The sequence below is a fragment of the Mustela nivalis genome (assembly GCF_964662115.1).
Source record: "Mustela nivalis genome assembly, chromosome: 2".
NCBI lineage: Eukaryota > Metazoa > Chordata > Mammalia > Carnivora > Mustelidae > Mustela > Mustela nivalis.
In genome coordinates, this window is record NC_139021.1 from 2,920,207 (window position 1) to 2,941,780 (window position 21,574).

The 21,574-nt window shown below is 53.4% G+C and overlaps 1 protein-coding gene across 49 annotated transcripts in view; it reads left to right on the top strand.

The window, feature by feature from the left end:
• PTK2 (protein tyrosine kinase 2) overlaps positions 1-21,574 on the top strand; it is a 247,100-nt gene that overhangs the window by 127,693 nt on the left and 97,833 nt on the right. For 40 of the 49 annotated variants that reach the window (XM_082720640.1, XM_082720644.1, XM_082720642.1 and 37 more), the window contains 3 exons: positions 6,229-6,283; positions 15,740-15,880; positions 16,368-16,445. In XM_082720640.1, the coding sequence (XP_082576766.1) occupies positions 6,229-6,283; positions 15,740-15,880; positions 16,368-16,445 (274 nt within the window). The remainder of the gene's footprint in view (positions 1-6,228; positions 6,284-15,739; positions 15,881-16,367; positions 16,446-21,574) is intronic. The other 9 variants (XM_082720665.1, XM_082720666.1, XM_082720667.1 and 6 more) reach the window with 1 other exon arrangement.

Genomic DNA, 21,574 nt, shown 5'->3' on the forward strand with positions numbered 1-21,574 from the left:
GGGGCCACTTAGAAAGGTGTATATTTTCTGGTAAAGAAAAGAATTCTACACAAATCCAGAGTATCGTGTGTTTCCTATTAGTTTATTTTAGGCTTCTCTTTTCCCTGACAGTCAGGAGAAAAATTGTGAAATAGTCCACAGGATTGCCTAGTTTTTGTCAGAAAACTTAAAGACAGTCTTGGTTATTTATAGCCTAATGAGGGATGCCCCTTCGACTTTACTGTTTCTGAATAACTCTTTTGAGTCACACTGGAGATAACTGGGCCGCTTCTACGAACGGGGAAAGCACTGTGGAGGGACTTCTGTAGTTTTTCTTTAAACTAAAGAGCTAATCCGTCCATGTCTTTCACCGTCCGTAGAACCAGTGTGCCTTCTCTGTAGGCAAAGGGGAGACGTGTGGCGAAGACGCCCCAGCCCCGGCCCCAGAGCGCGGCCCCCCGAGGGTGCGCACCTCCAGGAGCAGAGTGGCAGGCCGGTGGGTGAGACTCTGCGTGCGCCTTTGTGAGCAGAGGCCGGGCAGGGGAGGAAGGCACCTGCCGCAGGAGTCCGCTCAGAGGTTTTAGGAAAAATGTTTCATACTCAAGCTAACAACTGCATCATGACAAAGACAGATTAACCAAAAGAAGCTGTGAACCCGTTGAAGGAAGAATTTTACATTCTGCTGATTCTTGTTTAAACCACTGACTTGTGTTGTGAAGTTACATGAGTTACTTCACCTTCCAGTTCTGCTCATTTCCTTGTTACGTGGTTTGCTCTTTAAAGAAATGTGTTTTTCATCATCTTTGCATGTGATGCAGTCCTCTGTAGTTGTTTGTGTGCTCGTGTCCGTTTTCTGCTGCGACCGTCCACGGCGCGGACCAGGGCCTCCCGCTGTTCCCATCGCTGAGCCGCGTCTGACGTTCATGTGGTGTTACAGCAGTGGGTATTTCTTGAAGAAAAAAAATGCATGATTTAAAATGATCTGAGGTTAGTTACATTGTCTTCTAATCGCAGTCTAGCGCTTTCTGTAGTTACCTGCCATACATAAAGAAGGTGCTGATGGCTTTGGCCTGAATCGGCAGTAGCTTAACTGTTAGATCAAAGGTCATTCCTCTTCCATACAGGACAGGCCCTCGCGGGCACTGTTCCTCTCTCGTCCTGCCCTCCTTGCGTCCGTAGCATGGCCCCCTTCCTCCCTTGACCTACGGTGGCTGGTGGACCTTCCAGCCTCCCAGAGGAGGAGGAAGTGGGCGCCCTCTCTCTCTCTCCCCTCCCCACAAGGACACAGCTGTGTACATAGTATTTCCCTTCGAGGGACATGGCCGAGTCGTAGTCACGTGGTCACGGCTGGCTACAGGAGAGGACCGCAGGGCTATGCCAGGCCAGAAGACAGCTTCTTACTACCCGGGAGGGCGGAGAGCCTGCCATTCGGAAATGGACAGCAGTCTGTACTGTGGTTAGAGAACTTCCATATTTATCAGTTTTTAAGAGGCTTAAGGCATTTTAGAGGCTAATATCTCAGTGGTATTTTTATGTTAAAGATACTCAGGGTTCGGGGTAAGGGTGAGAAGGGGATGCTGTATGAAATGCAGATTTTAGTTGTGTTTTCACATCAGTTTTGGTTGCTCTTTGGCCTGGGCTTTAAATCTTTGAGGAATTATGTCCGCAGAGTATTAGTCACCCAGAGCCAGCAGACAAGACCAGGGTCTTCTCAGAAGTGGTGCCAAAGGGGAAATAAATTCATCTCTGACTTGAGAATCGACATACTGTGAAGCTTCCAACACACTCCGGTCTCCCAGCCTGCTGTGTTGGGGCCTGTGGACTTGGGTGCACGTGTGTGGGGCAGGGCTGCAGGCTAGGAGTCTGCAGGCAGCAGCCAGGGCACTCCGGAACGTTCGTCCTCTGTATGGTAGAGCCTGGGTGTCAGGGAGAGGCTGCAGGGGGCAAGCAGTGCCGCCTGCGGGGGGGCGGGAGCGTGTCTCCTTACTGGGACGGCTGTCCGTCGGGGACGGGCTGCAGAGGGGCAAGGCCTGGGAGCGGGGGGGGGGGGGGTCAGCCTGGAGCCTGTGGGGCAGAGCTTGTTGCTTAACGCTGTCCTCATTGGTCAGCAGTGGTTCAGATAGTTCCTGGGAAGGACAGAGGTAAAGTAACCGCTAATTAAGAGGACTCTGGTTACCGTTGATCACAGCGATCATGTCAAGCTTCAGAAACCCCGAGTCTCAACGAGCAGACGTGTGGGTTCCGGAGCCCCGTTGTCTGACAGCACCTCTGGGAGTGGCTGTTGACCCGGTGTCTCCCCTGAGGAAAGGGGGCGTGTGGGGAGTGTCCTGCCCCATCACCCAGCGTGGGGCCTGGTGTGAGGAGGCAGATGAGGGGCAGCCTTGCTTTCTTTGAAGCTTTACATCAGAATAATTTGAAGTTTAGAGACCAAAGGATAGAAACCCTTTCTGCCAGCCCTGAGAGAAAAGTTGGAAGGGGAGTCCCCAGAAGCTCCCTGCTGTCCAGGGACAGGCAGTCCCGGCTGAAGGCTGCTGGTGTGACTCCCAGCTCCGTCCTGCAAGGTCCGCTACCTGCCGCTGCCACGTGGTCCTGGGCCGCCCTCCTCCCGACTGCGGGGCTCTGTTCCAGAGGTTGGGATGCTGCGTCCTGTGCCCAGTGCGCCGGGTGGGCAGCTGAGCCCAGCGTCCGTCCGTCCTGCTCACCCCTGCGCTCACCGGGGAGCCCTCAGCGCCTGGCCCCGAGCCCTGGAGAGTCAGGGTGCCTGCCGCCCAGTGCAGTGGCCCACTGCGGCGGGAACGTCCTCTTTGCCCCGGCACACGCAGCAGCTGCTCCCCCATGTGTGGCCGCAGAGCCCCTGACATTTGGCCACCACCACAGGGAGCTAGATTCTTCGATCGAGTGTAGCTGCCTTAAGCACATATGGCTTCCCAGGATCGCTGCAGTGAACAGTATGGCTCTGACCTGATGGTCACGTCCTGTTGGTTGTGTGCGGGTGTGCACATCTCCTCGGAGCACGTATGGGAGTCGAGCAGCCTAATGCTTGAGTTTGGGAATTGGGGTTTGGCAGTATTCTAAGAGTTTCACGTAGCTAGTTTCCTGTCCAGTGTGTTTACAGGAACTCGGGATCTATTCCTTGACAATTGTTTGTACAGAATGGGTTACCTTGTAATAAAGGCCGGTGGCTCTGAAACCTCCAGCCAGTATGCACTGTCTGACTCACCTTGCCTCACGTGAGTGCAGAATCCGGTCTCATACAGGTGAGTTGGACGGCACAGGAAGCTAAAAGCTCTTCTGGTGCACATCAGAGTACACACCGTCACCCGGTAGCACTGTCACAGCGGGACAGGCTGCCTGTCCCTGCTGGGTGTCCTAGCAGAAGGTGTAAATTTGGTCGTCTCCGTAAAACTGAGCGTGGCGCCCGAGGTGCTGCTCGGGGACCCTCAGTGTCCTCCACCACGAAGCCCAAAGTAGATTGGCTTCCTGATTAAATTAACGGGGATGTGTTCTTGAATTTTTCTGATATTTTGTGTACTTCAGCCTTGTTTTTAGTTTCTCATTTGCCAGCTGTCACATTTTTTAAAGATATTTTAAAAACTTATTAGAGAGAGAGAACAGAGCGAGCAAGAGGAAACACAAACGGAGGCAGGAGGGGCAGAGAGAGGGAGAAGCAGACCCCCACTGAGCAGGGAGCCCTAGACGGGGCTGGACCCTTACCTTGAGATCGTGACCTGAACGGAAGGCAGATGCTTACCTGGCTGAGCCACCCAGGTGCCCCAGGTGTCACGTTTAAAAGAGGTCTAACACACAGACAAGTGTTACAAATCCGTTGCTCAAAAATAATTGGAAAAGCGAAACTGTAGCATTTGTTGACCTTAGCTTTTTATTCTTTTTCTTAAACGGAGCTGTCTTCATCGTGGAAATAAAAGTAACACCTAGAAATAGGCTTCATTTTCCCAAAGAAGTATGCCCTCTCTCACTTTCCATGAAACATACAACCCTTTGGGTCCATCTGTAATTTCCCCATTTGTGACAGAAACGAGTGTGGTAAATTCTGTGCTTTCCGCTTGGCTCTAAGAAAAGTAGATGCATTACCTGTTTGACTAACGATGACGCTGTTCTCAGTCAGGAAGAGAACATCCCCTGCCCTGGTCATCTCCCCATCCAGAGACTGGTGGCCCACTGCCTCCTCGAAATCCCCACCAGGAGGCTGCGCCCACCTGGCTTGCGCTCCCACCTGAAACAGAACGTGCCCCCGGCCTTCCGCTCGCAGTGCACAGGTGTGCTCGCTCACACTTGGCCTGGTGTCCGCAGGTCTGATCTCTGCCTTTCTCACTTCCTCTGCTGCCTGCCCTCCCCCCACCGCTTCCCTGGGCATCTGCCGGCCTTCCTCCCTGCTGCTCTCCCGGTTTTATCCTCCCCCAGCCCCACCGCATATTCTGCTCCTGGTGGAAAACAGTCTCGCCTCCCTCTGCTCAGACAGTGGGGAGTCCATCACGAGGCCCAGACTCTCATAGGACAGGAGGGGCTCTGCCCTAAGGTATTTCTGGAGGAAAGAGTTGTAGGGACTTAACACTCTTGCTTCATCCCACTCCGTGGCTTGCGGCAGGATTTAGTGTTCCCGGTTTACAAAGAGAAAACCTTGGCTTCATAGGTGTTTACTGGGAGCCAGATGCATCCTGCGGCCCCGCGAAGACTCCAGCCCAGAGCTCTCCGTGTGGAAAATGCTTTCAGTACAGACGGTTGCCCAGAAAGGAAAGGAGGGGAGACAGTGCTCAGGAACAATGCCTGAAAGTCCCAGGCTTTTTTCTCTTTTATCCTTATTGTGCTGCTTCCCATAGTTGCTAGCACCGGAACCCTTAAAGGCAAAGTCCCTGTCTAGGAGGCAGCCGGAAAGGGCAGACCCTGGGGGAACATTTCTTCCTCTTTCACACCCTTTCACAGTAGGGTTTCACACCTCTTTCACACGGCTTTCACAGTAGATGCTGCTGGTCTGGAAAGGTAAGGAAGGGAAGTTACAAAGCAAAGTGGTTAGAAAAAGAAATGGAAAACCAGGGTTGTATGAATTCACTGGTGGGTAGAACCAGGAAACCGTATGTCCTGGAAGTCGAGAACGAATTTCAGAAGCGTGTCGTGAACATAATAGCAATGAAAAAGAGTGGGAACCGGGACCAATTTTGGATTTAGGGAGCATTGACTAATAGATTATAGAATACGTGGTTGAGATGTTTGGATGTGGGATCAACCGTTCAAACTCCGTGTGATATCTGTGGTTTCGTTTGTAATGCCAGCTAACTTACAGTCGTGGGTAAGGAAGTCATCCCTTTTGTATTTTTAAAAATATTTTCTGTTCAGCTTACAGTTTCCTTATGTAATTCCGAAGAGATACCTGTATTTAGTTTTCTCCTCCTTGATTCTGTTCTGTCCTCCGCGGGTCTCCCCACATTGCCTGGTGGCTGCAGAGGCTTGTTCGATTTTACTAGCACACGAAGGCCATCTAGTGACCAAAAATCTTGGCACACTCGGGACCAAAGGGAACAGAAAAGGAAGGAGCTGGTCTTTCCAGTCTGTCTTCTTGGCGGAGTGTTTTGAGGCCCATGATCATAAGGTTCAATCCTGTAGCCTAATCTAAAGAAAATTACTGGAACTTCCAACCTTCCCACACTCAGCTTTCTGACTTTAGGCAAATAATTTAACTTCTTGTTTTTTGCTTCTTATGTGAAACTGAGATGATAAACTTTGGTTTGGTGAATGAATCCCTTAGTCAAAAAAAGATTACTTAAAGAAAATAGTCAACTTTTAGGATTAATTTAAGGAACTTTTTTTAAGCTTCCGTGGTTTATTCCACACCTTTTCCTACTCTAGTCCGTCTGCTTTGTCCACAAATATGATGTCACCAAGTTTGAACCCGTGTTGATAAGGCAAAGCTACAGGCAGTGTCTGCGCAGACACTGCCCCGTCTGCCAGGAGACCCAGTTGTGGAGCGATTTTCAACAGTGGGGGTTAAGTAGGAAAAAGATGTTCTACTAAAAGCAACTTGTATTAATGTTTTCTGTTCATATCTAGAAGTTGATCTGTCCCGCCCCTTCCCTGACTGTGCTGGCAGAATGGAGCCTTATTTGACTTCCTTCCTTCCTAAATAACACACAGCAGGAGAAATAACTTACATTGCATTTATGTTCTTGCAACAATGTCATTATATTAATTGATTTGGTGGCGTTATTTGTTAATACGCTTCTTTTTATGTTTCAGAAAAGATGTTGGTTTGAAGCGATTTTTTCCTAGGAGTTTACTGGATTCTGTCAAGGTAATTAGAATTTGCTTTATCACACTCAGATGGCCACGTTATGTAAATACTTCCCTGTGGTGTATGGTTTTCTCTCTTATGTGTAAAAGTTACAATGTAAAAAGGCTGGTGGTTCTTATACTCTGTTAATAGTAAGTAGACTTTCGTGTACACAGCTCTGTCCTACAAAGTCATGGTTTCACTTGCTGTCACGTGTGATGCTCAGCTAAGTACAAGACTAAGAAAGCTGCACACACAGTAGGCCTTGTCACCTACGTCTTTATGGTCTCAGGAATGTTGAGACACGTAGGTGAGGTAGTCGTGTGTGTGTCTGCTCACGCATGTGAACATGTACGTGCACTGTAAAGATCTCTCTTCTCCCCCTCATGAGTAACTTCTGCAGAGCACCGTGTCCGCTCCCTCCCTGCAGAGGGAACCGCAGGGGAGGGATGCCATGGGGCTCTGAGGCAGGGTTTCCCGCCAATCCGGAGCACATGGGGAGACTTTCTCGAGTGTGGAGGGAGGGCGTAGGCTTCGGTCGGAATAGAGTCCGGCTCGTGGGACCTTTGCCATTTAGGAGCCTCATGGTCTTGGGCCCGTTTCTTATGTCCACAATGAACAAAACTGCATTTTGTAGGGTCGGGGTGACTGTTTGACAGATCAGTGTATGTATGTCACCTAGGCATCCGTACCACTGCGGTTTACATGTGAATGGTGGCTCTTAGCGCTCTGTCACAGAGGTGGTGTTCTGTCCTGGAACAGCCGCACAGCAGGCCGTCCGAGCAGGCGGGCGTGAGTGTTGCGAGAGGGCCGGCCTGTCGGTCAGGAAGACCAGCTCTGAGGCCACGCTGCCTCGGTGAAAATTCCTACTTCATCACTGTGAACTGCGTGGCGTTTTTGGCCAAGTTACGTGATTTTACTCTATTTTAGTTTCCACACGTGTAAAGTAGGGATGAAACCAGTTTCTAACCCTTGGGCTTCATACAGGAATGTATGAATTTGTAAACACAAAGTCTGAGAACAACGAACACCAAACTTGCTAAGAGTTACGTGGCGTGAAGAGGAGGAGGACTGAGCTGCTTACCTACAATGATATAATGCCAAGTCGAGCGGTTTTTATTGCATTAATCACTTATTTATTTTTAAGATTTTATTTATTTGCAAGAGAGAAAGAGTGCACAAGTCGGGGGAGGGGCAGAGAGAGACGGACAAGCAGAGTCCCTCTGAGCAGGTCGCCCAGCTTTGGGTTCGATCCCAGGACCCTAGAATCATGACCAGAGCCAAAGACAGGCTTCACCGTCTGCGCCCCCAGGCGCCCCTGCATTAGTCATTTCTCCGCAAGAGTTTCTGGTCATCATGCTGCTGCTGCTTGTTCTGTACGGGTTGTCCACTGTGTCCCACTGCCCGTTACTGGGTCCGGGTGTTGGTACAATTTCTTAAACGCAGTCTGTGACACAGGCCATGTGCGCAGGCCTCTGCGTGCTGCTCGTCAGGGAGGAGGTGGGAAGGGCCTGCCTTGCTCGCATAGCTTCTCAGCGATCTAAAAATGTGAAGCAGATCCCGAAGCGTGTGTTTTAAAGTACTCTGCAGATGTGAACAGTCAGGAGGAGCAGAGAGGAGTACGCTCTTCTGCGATGTTTCAGGCCCCGTTGTCAGTGTTGCTCCTGCTGTTTCATTCCCATCCACGTTTCCTGATCCACTCCCCGGAGGCTGTAGTGAGCCAGTGGGGAACCGGTCGTGCAGGGCCCTCCAAGCAGGTGATCAAGGCCAGGCCCGGCGGCGGCGGGTGGGACAGCAAGTTCACAGACCATTGCCCTGAGTGAGGTGGCCCACGGTGGCAGGCAGAGGACAGAGAGCTTTAAGTGAAGTTAGTGAAGTTTGGTGTGGTGGGAGGGGTTGGAGGAGAAATCCGGGATGTTTGGAGGCGAGGCTCCAAACAGTGGCTCCACCATGGCAAGATGGTGCCTTCCAGGGGGCTGTTGGGTGTGGGCTTGCTTCGACCTGGAGAGTCCTGCTGTGGTGCTGAGAAGGTCTAGGCAGACAGCCCTCGAGTGGAAGGGATGCTCTTGGGCCCGAGTCTGCAGTGTGTTAGCAGGCGGGGTGGGGAGGAGGCGGCCACACAGGGGGAAGACACCGTTCTTTAGCAAATCAACATTTCACCTAACAGAAAAGTGCACTAGCCAGTGTGAAATTAAAAAGCAGCAAAGTATGTGAAAATGGCTGTGTTCTGTCGGGACAGAACTGCTGCTCTCAGGTGTGAGCCCAAGGCGGCCTCAGTTCCTGCAGTCTCTTGGGATCCCCAACAGATTGCTCTACATTGAAAAAGGGTGCTCATACTCAAAACAGGGGGCCCCCACCCAGGGGTCGCAGATACCCTGGTGCAGGTGTAGCCCAGGTGACCCTCAGCACCCAGGGAGGTCTGCGAGGGGACGGGCCTGAGCCTCCCCCAGCACCCCGTCCCCACGGCTGGCTCCCCCAGACCTGGGCTCCCCCACGCCCTCGCACAGTCTCCTTAGCACCCAGCACCGCTGGAGCTCCGTCCTCCTCTCAGGACTCTGCTCAGGGCCTTCATCTTCACCTTCTCAAATCCGGATTCACAGTTACTTCCCTGTCTGCATTTTGTCTTCCGGCCTCCACCATATTTTAACATCCCAAGGGTCCCTATGACGCCTGCTGTGTTCTCCACCACGAGCACCGTGTTTGACATGGTGCCTGGCACTCGGTGATGTTTGGTGCACCTCACTCAGATGACCGAGTGGACAGCTTGCAGAGCGACTGGAAGATGAGTCGAGTTAGTGGGGAGCCGTGTAGGAGGGCGCCACGGAAGGAGGTCCTGCTCGGGAGAGCGGCTCCCAGAGTCCCGCACGCTTGCTGCTCCGCACCCGCCCCGCTGCACATGAGCCCCCTTCCCTGACCAGACTCGTCCCTCCAGGCCCCTTGTGTCCCTCGGATCTGTCCCAATGGTTGTCCTCACTGTCCTGCTGCTGCCACTGACTCTGGTGTGAGGGCGGCTCTCATGGTGGACTGTGGGCCTGCTCCCTGTACGGCTGTCAGCTTGAGCTGGCGGCAGCGTGGAGAACACGCTGGAAGCAGGCAGGGCTGGGGCGGCTGGGGACGGGCAGTGATTGGGCCTGGGCACCGGGGCTTCCGCTAAAGCAGAACGGGAGGTGCCAACCGTGGGGAACTCAAGCGAGCTTGCCCTGAACTGAGTAAAGAGCAGCAGCGTTCTGAGTTCAGGCGCTGCTGATTTTGTGGCAAGCGGGAGACCAGTGTTTAGATACAGATTCATCGAGTGGTTCTCACCGAAGCACAGCACAACTCACTTCCCACCTGCTTTCTCATGTAATTTTGTAAAACATGTTTGGCTTCTTAAATAGCTTAATCAGTCTTAAAAGTTGTGCCACCAGAAAATGAAAGTGGTAACTATGTGAGGTGGTGGACGGCCTCTAGACTTGCTGGGGTGCTCATTTCACAGTGTGTGCAAATACTGAATCGCTGTGTTACGGACCTGAAACTGATAGAATGCTACGTGTCAAATGTCCGTTAAAACACACTTTGCATGCATTGTAGGGGCGGGTGGATGAAAGAATTTAACTACTATTTTCCCACCTATTATTCTTTTATTGCAAGTTTTCTTTAACATTATGTTATATAAACTTTACTTCTGGGAAGCTCTGCAGGTTCAGTGTTGCGAGCAGCATCTGATACGTATTGGGCGACTACTGTAAGATTACTTTGTTGTTCATGGTGGCTACGTAGCAATTTCTGATGACCAAGCCAGTGACACTGTTCCACTCTGGAGAAACATCACATTCTGGGTCAGTTTCTTTGTAGGGATGGGTTTCAAATTGAACAGCCTTCACGGGTAGACACCTTGTGTCCTAAATCCAGGCAAACACATAGTGAGACCTGAAACTATGAATCAGGACAGAAAGTGATACGGAATAGTCTCGCTTGCTCTAGCCGGTCCTAGAAGTGTCCTGAGTCACGTCAGCAGAGTCTAGGATGTTAGATCTTGTGGGGTCATTTACTCGCTGAGACTATGGGAAAGAAACGGTTCTGGCCTCAAGATCCTTCTCAGAAAAACAGAGCTGGGGCTCCTCTCAGACAGCAGGGTTTTCTGGACACCGGAGGTTTAGGCAACGTGGAATTCCAGGCCTTGGGAAAGTGTGGGTCCTCCCTTCTGAGCAGGGGCTGTGGTAGTTGCCGGGAGCCAGGGTCGTTTCTGTGAGCACAGGAAACTAGTCCTGAGCGGATCCTGGGGCCGCTGTCCTCCCTGAGACCTCTGGTTCTTAGCGCAGGGCCGGGCCCGCATGCCCGGGTGGCACACAGGAGCAGCCCGCAGAGGCTGGCGTGTGTCCGCAGGGTCGGCGGCATGGAACGCGTGCGGGATTTGCTCACACCCTCCGTGCTAACCGTCATTCAGAGTTGCTGCTTTCAGTGCTGTCCCCGCAACTCTGAAGTTCCCAGAGATTCCCAGCACATCAGTGCTGAGTGCGGGGGATGGAGCAGCAGTGGGGGCTGGTCACGCACTCTGGTGTCCCTTGATCCTCAGGACACAGCCTTGTGAGCGGGTGGGAAAGGTCAGAAGGCAAGAGTCCTGTGCACAGAGAGCACCGAGGGCGTGAAGCCTGACGTGGGAGGAGGGAGGGGCAGCAGGGCCTGGCCTTGTGTTGCCACCCTGTGCCCCACATGGTCCTGCTGCTGGCCGCCGGTGGAGGGACAGGACACTCGGGGGGAAGCAGGATGGGGTGCAGTCGTGTCACGGGATCAGCGAGACAGTGGGCAGCCACGGAGATTAGAAGGTACCACGTTTTATTTTGACACACGTGTCCATACTCACCTGTCACATGCAAGTTTATTTTTTTTATAACCGGCTTTGTAATGTTAAAAAAAAAAAAAAAAAGACTGGAAAACAGGCCGTCTGCGCACCACCGGCATTGGCTTTGCCGTACTAAGAACCAAGCCCCTGTGAGGCTCGTGAGCACACCTGGCCCCTCCCTCATAATTTCGCCATTGCTCGCCGTCTCTCTTCCGCCAGAACTTGTGGCTGCAGTTCTCGGTGCTGCACGGAAGGGGACGGGCAAGTGGGACCGGACAGTGTCCTTCCTTTGTTCTCAACCTGCCCCTCCATCCCTTGAAGATACCTGTTAGGCACCCAGTGTATGCCGCCGGGTTCCTGCCCTAACCAGGCCTCACTGACATAGCGGGGTGGCCGCAGGGCCTGCCCAGAGCCCTGTCCTTGGGCTTGTACCCCTGAAGTCCCAGTCACTCGGCCAGCTTCAGCCCCCAGCTGAAGGGGGCTGAAGGGGGAGTGACGTTCACATTCGAACCGCAGACCCTGGCGCCAGGCTGCTTGGGCTTCAGTCCTGTCTCTGCCGTGCAGCTCTGAGATTTGGGGTCTCGGTTGTGTCTGTGCCTCTGTTTCATCATTTGTAAGCCGGGGGGATAGAACTTCTCTGTGAGGCTGCTGCAGAAGCGGAGGGCGTCTGGAGACGAGAGAGCAGCCGTGCCCTCCCTGAGCCTCCCGCAGTGCCCCATGATGACACAGCCCCTGACTTGGCCGCAACTCTCGGGGGCTGGACCTTCTTGGCCACCGCGCCCTTTATCCTGGCCCCTGTGGCCCTGAGGCAGCTTAGGCCCAGTTCTGACCCAGCGAGATGATTCCATCTGCTGAGCTTCCAGGGGCTGGAGCTGCAGGGTGAGGCAATCCAGCTCGTGTTTTAGAAAGAGCAGCTGGCCACAGTGTGCCCAGAAAGTCGATGGTAGTCTGGGGGGCTGTCGCAGAGGTTCACGCCAGAGTGGGGCTGGCATGGTGGAAGGCGTTAGGGAACACTCTGTGCTTCTTGTGGAAGCACTTGCAGCACGTGGGGGTATAGCGGGGTTGAGCGGGTAGGGAAGAGGGGGGTCGGGACTGCCACCTGGCTTCTTCAGCATCTGGGAGGTCAGCCGAGATCGGGGCGCTGAGCCTGGAGGGTGATCCCAGGTTCTCTTCGTGGCCCGTCAGCTCTGGGATGTGTGGGAGGTCCTGTGGAAACCTCAGGTGGGCGGCTGGGGGTGGCGGGGGGGATGTCTGACACTCTGGACACGCCTTCAACTGCCCGGCTTTAAGGAGAGAACTCTGTCTCTCCCACTTGGGAGAGAAACCTCTTCCGGGTGACACATTTTGAACACATTTCGAACAGTGAGCAGGAGTGAGCGTGGAGTGTTGTCCGCTGTTTCTAAACAGGTGGCTGGTTGGGAATCGGCTACAAGGCAGAGAACTGGCTTCGTTTCTGGACCTCTTTAACCGGGTTAGTCGCCGCGCATCATTACCCATCTGCTCTGAGTGAACGTTCTTAGAGGTGCAAGTGGCCACATCCCCTTTTTGTCAATGTTAATAAAAGCGGTCTGTCGCTGTGTTCTGCTCCCATGCTCCTCGGGCAGCCGTTCTTCGCAGCTGCTGCCATATTCTCGGCTATGGTGTCCTCCTCTTGTAGGAAGAGTTGGGGGCCTTCCGGAGCTTTCTCTGCTCTGGTTTTCTCCTTCAGTGGACGCGTGAGCACGTGGCAGCACTATGTCCTGCCTCAGGCCATCGAACTCAGAGCAGTCAGAGCTGTCTTCCCACTGACATGCTAGTGAGCAATGTGCCATCGCTTTAAGGGACAGAACAGCTTTTACTTCCGTGTTGTCTGTTTCAGCGTCGTTAGGCTGGAGTTGTGCTCTCGCTCGGGTCTCCGCGGCCGGTCCGCGCGCTCCTGGCCGCAGCTGGACATCCCAGGCCACGGGTGTTTGCAGAGCCCGGAGTCCAAACAGCTGTTACATGCCGTCCCAGCCTGTGATACGAGTGGCCTCTTCCGCCCCTTGACTCGTGGCCAGTGCTTAGATGGGCATTCCCCAAATATGTTTCCCAGACTTTTTGTTCGGAGCCTCCAAGGCTAACTGCTCATTTTCTGTGTGAAGGTCTGCTCTCGAAGCCTTGCTGACCTTGAGCCCGTTTCCCTTATCTTCAGTTTTGACCGTGTGGTCTACAGCTGTCCTTAGTCCTCGGCAGAAGGCCTGCAGCCCCCGCCACTGTCTTGCCGGCCCGGCTGCGGTGTTCCCTTCCTTCCCTCCTCCGCTTGGTTGGAGGGAGTCATCTGTGACCCCTTCAGCTGTGGCCCTGCCCTCTCCTGGGCTCCAGAGCTGTGTCCAGCTGTCTGCCTGAGCATTCGGGTCCAAAGACGTAAGGGTTGCACCCACGTCCAGAATTGGTGTGGCTCTGTTTTCACCAAGCTTGTCCCTTCTGTTTGCCCTCCGTTCCGTCCAGAAACCTTGTCCCTCGTCCTGCCCAGGTGCCTGTTTGCCTGCCGTCCGCATACAGTCATCCGAGTGACTGTCATCCCAAAGGTCCCCAGCTCTCTCCTTTGCCATCAGCTCTGAGTCTGTGCTGCTGGTGTTTCTTGGGTGGTCTATTCTAGGAACGTGGCTGGTCTTTTTGCTTCTCATAGCCTCCTCCACACCCGCTGTGCAAGAGCAGCGCCAGCCTTTAGAATGGAAGTTCACGTGCCATAGGTCATGTTGCCACACCTGCTCCCTCGGCTCTTGAACCTGGTCCTCTGCCTGCCCCCGCCTCTTGCACTGTGGTCTTCATCCCACTGACTGCTGGCCGCCGGCTCTCCGTCCTGGTCTTTGGCTACAGCGCCCAGCTGTCAGCTCACTCTCTGCAGTGTCCCACATCCAGTGATCCCTTGACCCCACAGTGGCCTTCACGCCACTGCAGCAGGCTGTCACCCCCATGTGCCGCTCCTTGGCGAGCCGCCTCCTAGCCGCCTGAACAGCCACAGCCCCCGACCTGCTCAGATGAGCATGCTAGGTGGGATGAGGCCTTCCCCTCCTCTCTGCCCGCCACCCCCAGCTTCCTCCTGTCCGCTGGCTTGGATTCCTGCCTGAGCTCTCAGCTGGGCCCCGGGTCTCCACCAGGACCTTCACCAGCTGGCCTGTTCTCCACAGCTCACCATTTCAGTTCATGGGAATTCCTGCCTTTCGGGACATCGTGTTGGTTCTGTTTTTCAGAATAAATCTGCTTCTCACCCCTTTCCCCTTCTGTACGTGCACAGACTCTGCTCACCTCTTCTCGAGTACTGCACTGCCACCTGCTCGGTCCCCCCAGCGTCCTTCGTACAGTTCACGGCGCGGCAGCCAGTGTGTCAGCTCTCGTGACTCTGCCCAAGGCACCCAAGGACTCTGTCTCTTCCTGGAGTGAAAGCCGGGTGCTTCCTGCGGCTTCCCCCAGCCCTTCCTCGGACCGTGTCGTGCATCCTCTGCCCGCTGCCTCCCCGGGCTGCTGCTGACGTACCGCGGACTGTGGGCTGCCTGGAGGGCCCTTCCCTCCATCACGCAGATGCTCGCGGTGCAGAAGCAGAGCACTCAGGCACGTACCAGAGGTCTGGAAGCTCTCGTTCCGCCACACGGAGAAAGGGCGTAGTTGTTCTGTCTCCTTCTCTGTGTGTGGATACGTGTGCACCTGAGCTCACACGTACCTGCATCACCCTGTAAGCGGTTCTCTGCTTTTAAAGGCGTCTGTACTCCACGTACAGACTGTTTCACCTGACACCATGATAGGGATTTTCATGTCCGTGAATTATTTCCGCACGACGGTCTTGAGGGCTGCGTACAACGTGGGCAAATTATGATGTGTGTAACCCAGCCGCTGTTGTAGATCCTTCTGCACCGAACCTCCTTGTTGCTGATTCCTTGCGGAGTTCTCCAGTCACTTCTGAAGTCTGATGCCTTGGAATTTAATTTCTGGATCCAAAGTAGTTTTTCTTTAATGTGTTTTGATTTGTGCTGCCAAATTGCCCTTCAGGAAGATTGTATCTACTTCCCTCCTAACAGTGGGCATGTGAGTACCCTCCCAGCTAGGTTTTGCCAGCTCCCCATCATGTGCATAGATAGGACCTGTTTTTTATTTTATTTTTTATGCTTAATTTTTAAGACAGTATGTGTTTTTTAATGCCTGACCTTTTACAGCATGTTCTAATAAGCAAATTATTGCCTTATACATTTCTGTTTAAGAAGTAATGCTTGGAGGGGCGCCTGGGCGGCTCAGTAGGTTAAGCCTCTGCCTTCAGCTCAGGTCATGGGAGATCTCAGGGTCCTGGGATCGAGCCCCGCATCGGGCTCTCTGCTCAGAGAGGAGCCTGCTTCCTCCTCTCTCTCTCTGCCTGCCTCTCTGCCTATTTGTGATCTCTCTCTGTCAAATAAATAAATAAAATCTTTAAAAAAAAAAAAAGAAGTAATGCTTGGAATCACCAAACTATGTACTTAAAAGGGTTAGGATGCTGTATCTTACACTGTGTGCATTTTATTACAGCTGCTTAAAAAGGGATGTGGCGTTTCCCAGTGATGTGAACAGAGGTGGGAGCGAGTGGTGCGAGGGAGCTGGTGTCTTGGGCATTTGCTGTTGCTGCTGTGTGTCGCTGACTCTAAAATGACTTTCGTGATTTTATCGCGCAGGCCAAAACGCTACGGAAGCTGATCCAACAGACGTTTAGACAGTTTGCCAACCTTAACAGAGAAGAAAGTATTCTGAAATTCTTTGAGATCCTCTCCCCGGTGTATAGATTCGATAAAGAATGCTTCAAGTGTGCTCTGGGTGTAAGTATGGGGACGTGGGAAATGGTGGCCTGGATTTCGTTTCTTTTGCTTTCTCTTCTCTATGGACACCTGAATTTCTAATTGAAATCTGACTGTCACATATTTAACAACATGAAAATATTCGTCATTCTCCGGTGGGGAAAAATGCAAACAAACAAATGTATCAATGCGAGGAGGAAGTCACCTTGCTTTAGAAGCACGCCTGTGTTGATGATTAGATTTGTTTATTCCAGCTCAGTGATATATTAATTAACTGTGCTCTCTGGGCTAATTTAACCATTCAGAGAGCCTTTCCAAAGACCCGTTGGCTTCAGACCCACCGGATACTGGGTCAGTGAAGTCACAGGTGTTCCATCGTGCTTGGCTACGTAGAGGGAAGGCCCCCGCCTCCACCCCGCCTTGCTCCTTGAACGTGTTCGTGCTTTCATCTAAAATATTTCTTTTCTCTTCTGGGAACTTTGTCGTCACCTGTTTCACCCTTCAAAAGTCAAGCTGGATTATCTCAGTGGAACTGGCAATTGGCCCTGAAGAAGGCATCAGTTACCTCACAGACAAGGGCTGCAATGTAAGTCTGCTTTAGGGACATCTTGGGGCTGCTTGTGCACTGACCGTCCTCATGCTGGACCCGAGCACAGACGGGAATGAGTCCCGCCCCTTCCCAGTCTCTGGCCCCCCGCCGGAGAGGGTACACTGTCCTGGGTTCTGCATTACCAATGAGCTCTTCGTACATGCCGCAGTGCCCGCCGGCTGTTTGCAGCGAAAAGCAGGGCATTCTGACCCTCGTCACACGCTGTGACAACCCATTCCACCCGGAGGGTTGACCTCCACGTGGAAGACAAGTGACACAAGTCAGAGAAGAAAACACGGGAATATCTATGTGAATTTGGAGTAGGAAGAGATTCCTTAAACAGCATTTACAAAGAACTAACTCTAAAAGACAATTCTGACAAATTAGAGTACGTTGAAATCAAGAACTTCTCATCAAGAGGTAGTAGAAAGGCAAGGCAGATAGTTGCTTTAATACGTTTGACAGTAGACTTGAAGCGGGGGGAAGCTTGGCAGTAAATCGCTAAGTGAAGGGCAGACGACCCAAGAGGGTACCAAGTTGTCTGGAGGTAGAGGAGAAGGTGTTGCGCCCAGGAGCCCCGGGGTGACGCGCAGCGTGGCGCTCTTGTGTGTCTGCTAGCATGGCTGAGACAAAGAGCTGTAATGCCAGGTGTGGGCGGGAGGGTGCCCAGCTGGAGCCATCCTGTACCGGTGGCAAGGGTGGCCGTCGGTGTGAGCTCTGCGGGCAGCCCGTGGCCGTATGTGTGTTCACTGCTTACAGATTGTCACGTCCCGGCCTTTAGGTGCGATCTGTGGTCTCCTGGGTTTTCTTGTAGGGTTGTCTCTGTCCGTTATACATGTGAGCCTTTAACCCACCCTGGATTCCACCTCGAGTCCTCTGGTGAGGTCACAATGGGGCCCTGAATGTGGGTAAGGGAGGCCGGCTCTGGAGGCCGCAGCCACGGTTTCCACCTTGACTCACTCTCACGTGAGTGTGAGACTTCGTGTGACTTTGTGTGACTTCGGCCCCATCCTGCCGCCACTGGCTCATGTTTCCTCGGTAGTAAAGTGTCCGTAATCATTTCAGCCACCTGACAGATTGGTCAGACAATGAAGTCATGAATAAGATCATGCCTGCGCCCCTCCCATGCCTCCCGCAGCAGCACGGCAGTTTGGGGTGTCCCCCTCCTGTTGCCTGCTGTAACTCGCGTTCCATTAGCACATCCTCTGCCTCCCGTGTTGTCAGGGTCACCAGGGAGCAGTGTCTCGGGGTTCTCTCGTCCTCTCTCCGGTGACTTTAGTCCTGCGCCTGGTCTCGGGCCGCCACGCATCTGGGGGGTTTGGCGCGCTCAGCTGTGCGGGCAGTGGGTGTGTCACAGCGGCTCTTAGTGGGCAGGCGCAGAAATCAGGGGCATGGCATTGCTGTCCCTTCCCTCCGTGTCGGCATCGATCTCAGCAGACCCTGTTTCCATCTCGTTCGCTTGACTTCAGCCTTCCTCCTGCTGTTCCCTTTGGGCGTTTCTTTCCAGTTACTCTGGAGGCCATTTTCTCGCACAACCTTTCATGTCTTGTCAGTGTCCGCGGGTGTGTTCTCCTTCTGTCGTATTTCCGTACAGCTTGAAGTTTTCTCGTTCTCGTAGCATTATCTAGGAGCATGTTACGTTTCAGGCCGCTCTGAGGTTTGGGTCTCACTGTTACCATTTCTCCCGTTCCTGGCTGATGAGCAGAGGCAGGTTTTTCACAGGTTAATTCTAGTGAATGTGTTCCTGTCTTTTTTATGGCCAAGTACCTGGTGGTTTTTAATCAATTTTTATGGGGAAAAAAGTCTGTTTTCTCTTAGAAACTATGAGGATCTCTGTCCTCTGAAGTGGAAGTTGCTTGTTGTGTAAAGTAGACGGAAACGGATGGGGTGGTGAGGATAGAGCCCGGGAAGTGCCTGTACACTCTGTCCTGCCTGTATTTCTGCCTACCACACCTGCCCTCCAGGGCCAGGCCTTCTGTGGGTGAGCGTCACGCTTCCGGTAAGACCGCTCCTGGCTGCGGAGCGACCCCGACTCTGCTCTCTTTCCTGCACCAGTAAATGCTTCCAATCTACTGGCCGTTCCTGTCAGCATAGAAGAATGTGTAATTTCTCTCATCCTAAAAATGTCCTCCCTCGAGCCTGTATTCCCGTCCCTGTGCCCGCCAGGCAGCCCACATGTTTCCTCTTTGCTCTGTTGCACACGTTCTTGGCACGTGGCCGCTGAGCCCCTGGTGAGCGCCGCTGCTCGAAGCCGAGCTGCTCTGAGTGCACCGCCTGGGCTCCTCCCGTGCTCTCTGCAGCCCCCGCCGGCGCCCCAGAACCTGCCCAGCCTCCACCGGGGGCCCAGTGGAGCCCCTTGGTACTTCCGAGTCCTTATCAACTTTCCCGACTTCGGGTCCCCCCCTTGCCAGTGCAGCCCAGTACAGGTCCAAGCTGCCTTGGACTTTTCAGTGGTCTAGCAGCCCAGTTTGGAAGGTAAAAATGAATTTCAGTGACGTATCTTTTGTGTCCCAGTCCGTCCCAGTTACCGTCATTTCAGGGCGTCATCCGTGTAGAGGCTGTGGGACTTTCATGTCCCTTATCACCGTGAGTCTTCTCAGGTGGCGTGTGTCCTGCGCTCCGTCACAGCTCAGCGCAGACTGGCCTCAGCAGCCAGCCGGACCAGACGGCCGCGCTCTGTGGCCTCCTGTGCACACACTCGCCCTCTCTCCGGGTCGTCAGAATGACTTGCTTGCCTCGTCCGGGGTGTCACGTTGGCCAGGTCACGCATGTGTGTGCAGCTCTTTGGTGCTGGGCAGCGAGCCGGCAGCCGGGGCCCAGTGCAGAGGGAAGTCTGCGCAGTCCTGGCTTCCTGGGGCCTGCCTTCCTTTGGGCCTCATCACTTCCTCCCACCCTTCCCCAAACAAAACAGGGCAAGTTTCAGACAGTACCGTCGGGTGCTTTGCTGCAGTCCTTACCGCAGTCGCAATGCCATGCCTCCTGCACGACTGTTGATGTCTGGGCTCACGCTGCCCTGCTTCGCTGCTCTCCTCCTGGTACTTAGAACAGAGCCCTGCGCCTCGGCAGTTCTCAGAGTCACGCATTCACTCCCTCACGTCCCAGGCGCGGCCCTCCTTCCTGGCGATAAGGGGTGGCTGAGATGGGTGTCCCCCACGAGCTCCCCGCATGGCGCGGTCAGTCTGTCTGTGAGAGCAGATAGAAGAAAGAACACGGACAGCAGAAATACCGTGACCGTGAGCGAGGGCCTAGCCGGGTGGGGAGTGTCTGCTGTACTGCTCGGAGGGCTGGTCACTGTGCTTCCCTCCCAACCCTGTCTTCTTTGTAATAGATTTTTTTTAAAAGATTGTATTTATTTATTTGACAGAGAGACGCAGCGAGAGAGGGAACACAAGCAGGGGCAGTGGGAGAGGGAGAAGCAGGCTTCCCGCTGAGTGGGGAGCCCAATGGGCTTGATCCCAGGACCCCAGGATCATGACCTGAGCTGAAGGCAGATGCATAATGACTCAACCACCCAGATACCTCTATAACAGATTTTTTTTTTAAGATTTTATCTATGTATTTATTTGACACAGAGAGAGAAAGAGCTCACAAGTAGACATTGAGGCAGGAAGAGAGAGATGGGGAAGCAGACTCCTTGCCAAGCAGAGAGCCCCTTGTGGGGCTCGATCCCAGGACCCTGAGACCATGACCTGAGCCGAAGGCAGAGGCTTAACCACTGAGCCACCCAGGTGCCCCATAACAGATATTTTTTAAGAGCCTTTTGGTAACTTGAAATAAAATCACAGAATATGCTGTGAACATAATAATTCCAAAACGTCTATTTCAGCTCAGAGACCAACAGCCGTTAGAGGAGGGACAGAGCTGAGGACTGGGCGCGCTCGTCCGAGAGGGCCGCTGCGAGTCCTCCCTCACACACAGTGTGCAGAAGCGACAAGGGCTTCCAGGTGACCAGCCTTGGGGGGCGTGTCAGAGTGAGGCAGAAACACTGTAGGTTTTAAAAAAAAGGAATATAATAATTTCCTTGATGAGTTTCTCACTGTGCTTTGAAAAAAAATGTTTAAATTATAAGTTAATAAAATATGGTAACATAATCATTTACCGAGATTAGCTGAGATGTCCGTCATTTCAGGTTCACCAGCCTAATAGCAGTCGATTCCTGGTTAGAAGGAGCCTCATCTCCTCTGTTACAGACGCATGTGCACATGGGGTCGGCAGCTCGGATACCAAACAATCATTGCCCTCTGTAATGTCATTTTCCTAAATGGTGAGCAACTCATCCTAACATTCCAGAGATAGCAAAATCATTAATTACACCTAAATTACACCCAAGTTGTGCTCCTGGAAAGTTGAGTGCAGAGCATATGTTGTGTTTTAAAGAAGACTTGGGTTCTAGAGTCTGATTTCTCACCAACATGAATACACACCAGGATCTTGGAAAGCTGTTCAGGACATAGGACAGTTTTCGTTGTGAGGGGATTTTCTGTGCGTTATATCATGTCTCACGGCCATGGTCCACATCTGCCTCCCTCACTCTTCAGCCAACCAGAAACAGCTGTCTGGGGCCTGAGGGCGCCCTGGGAAGACTAGAGTGCGTCTGATCAAGACGAGCTCATGATGGGAAGTCGGGTCCGAGCGGCAGGCGGAGGGCACGCTGGGTGGGCGCTTGCTTCCTCTGCCGGCGTCGTGCCCGTTGAAGCAGGGGCTGTCAGACCGGACTTCCACTGTGAGGTGCGGCCCTGGCTTCCAGGTAGGGGCGGTCTGTGAGGGGGCCAGGCACGGGTCCAGGGCGACAGCTGCAGGGTCGATGGCACCAGAGGGACAGCTGGGAAGGTGGAAGGAAACCGCAGACTCCAGTGTGGAGCCGGCTGGGTCGGGGAGGAGGGGAAGGAGCCGGCGGGGATGCCGCCGTCTCTCGGCTCAGGAACAGGGTTGAATGGTGACGCTTGTTGCTGTGCTGGGGAGGCCTGAGAGGGAGCCGGTGTTGAGAGCAGATCCCGTGACTGTGCTGTTCGCAGTCTGGCCCCGATGTCCACGTGGGGGTGTCACACCGGCGGTTGGATATGTGTCCCGGTTCGGGGCTGGGGATGCTACTTGCACCACGGGGCTGGGCTGCCACGGCTTACGGG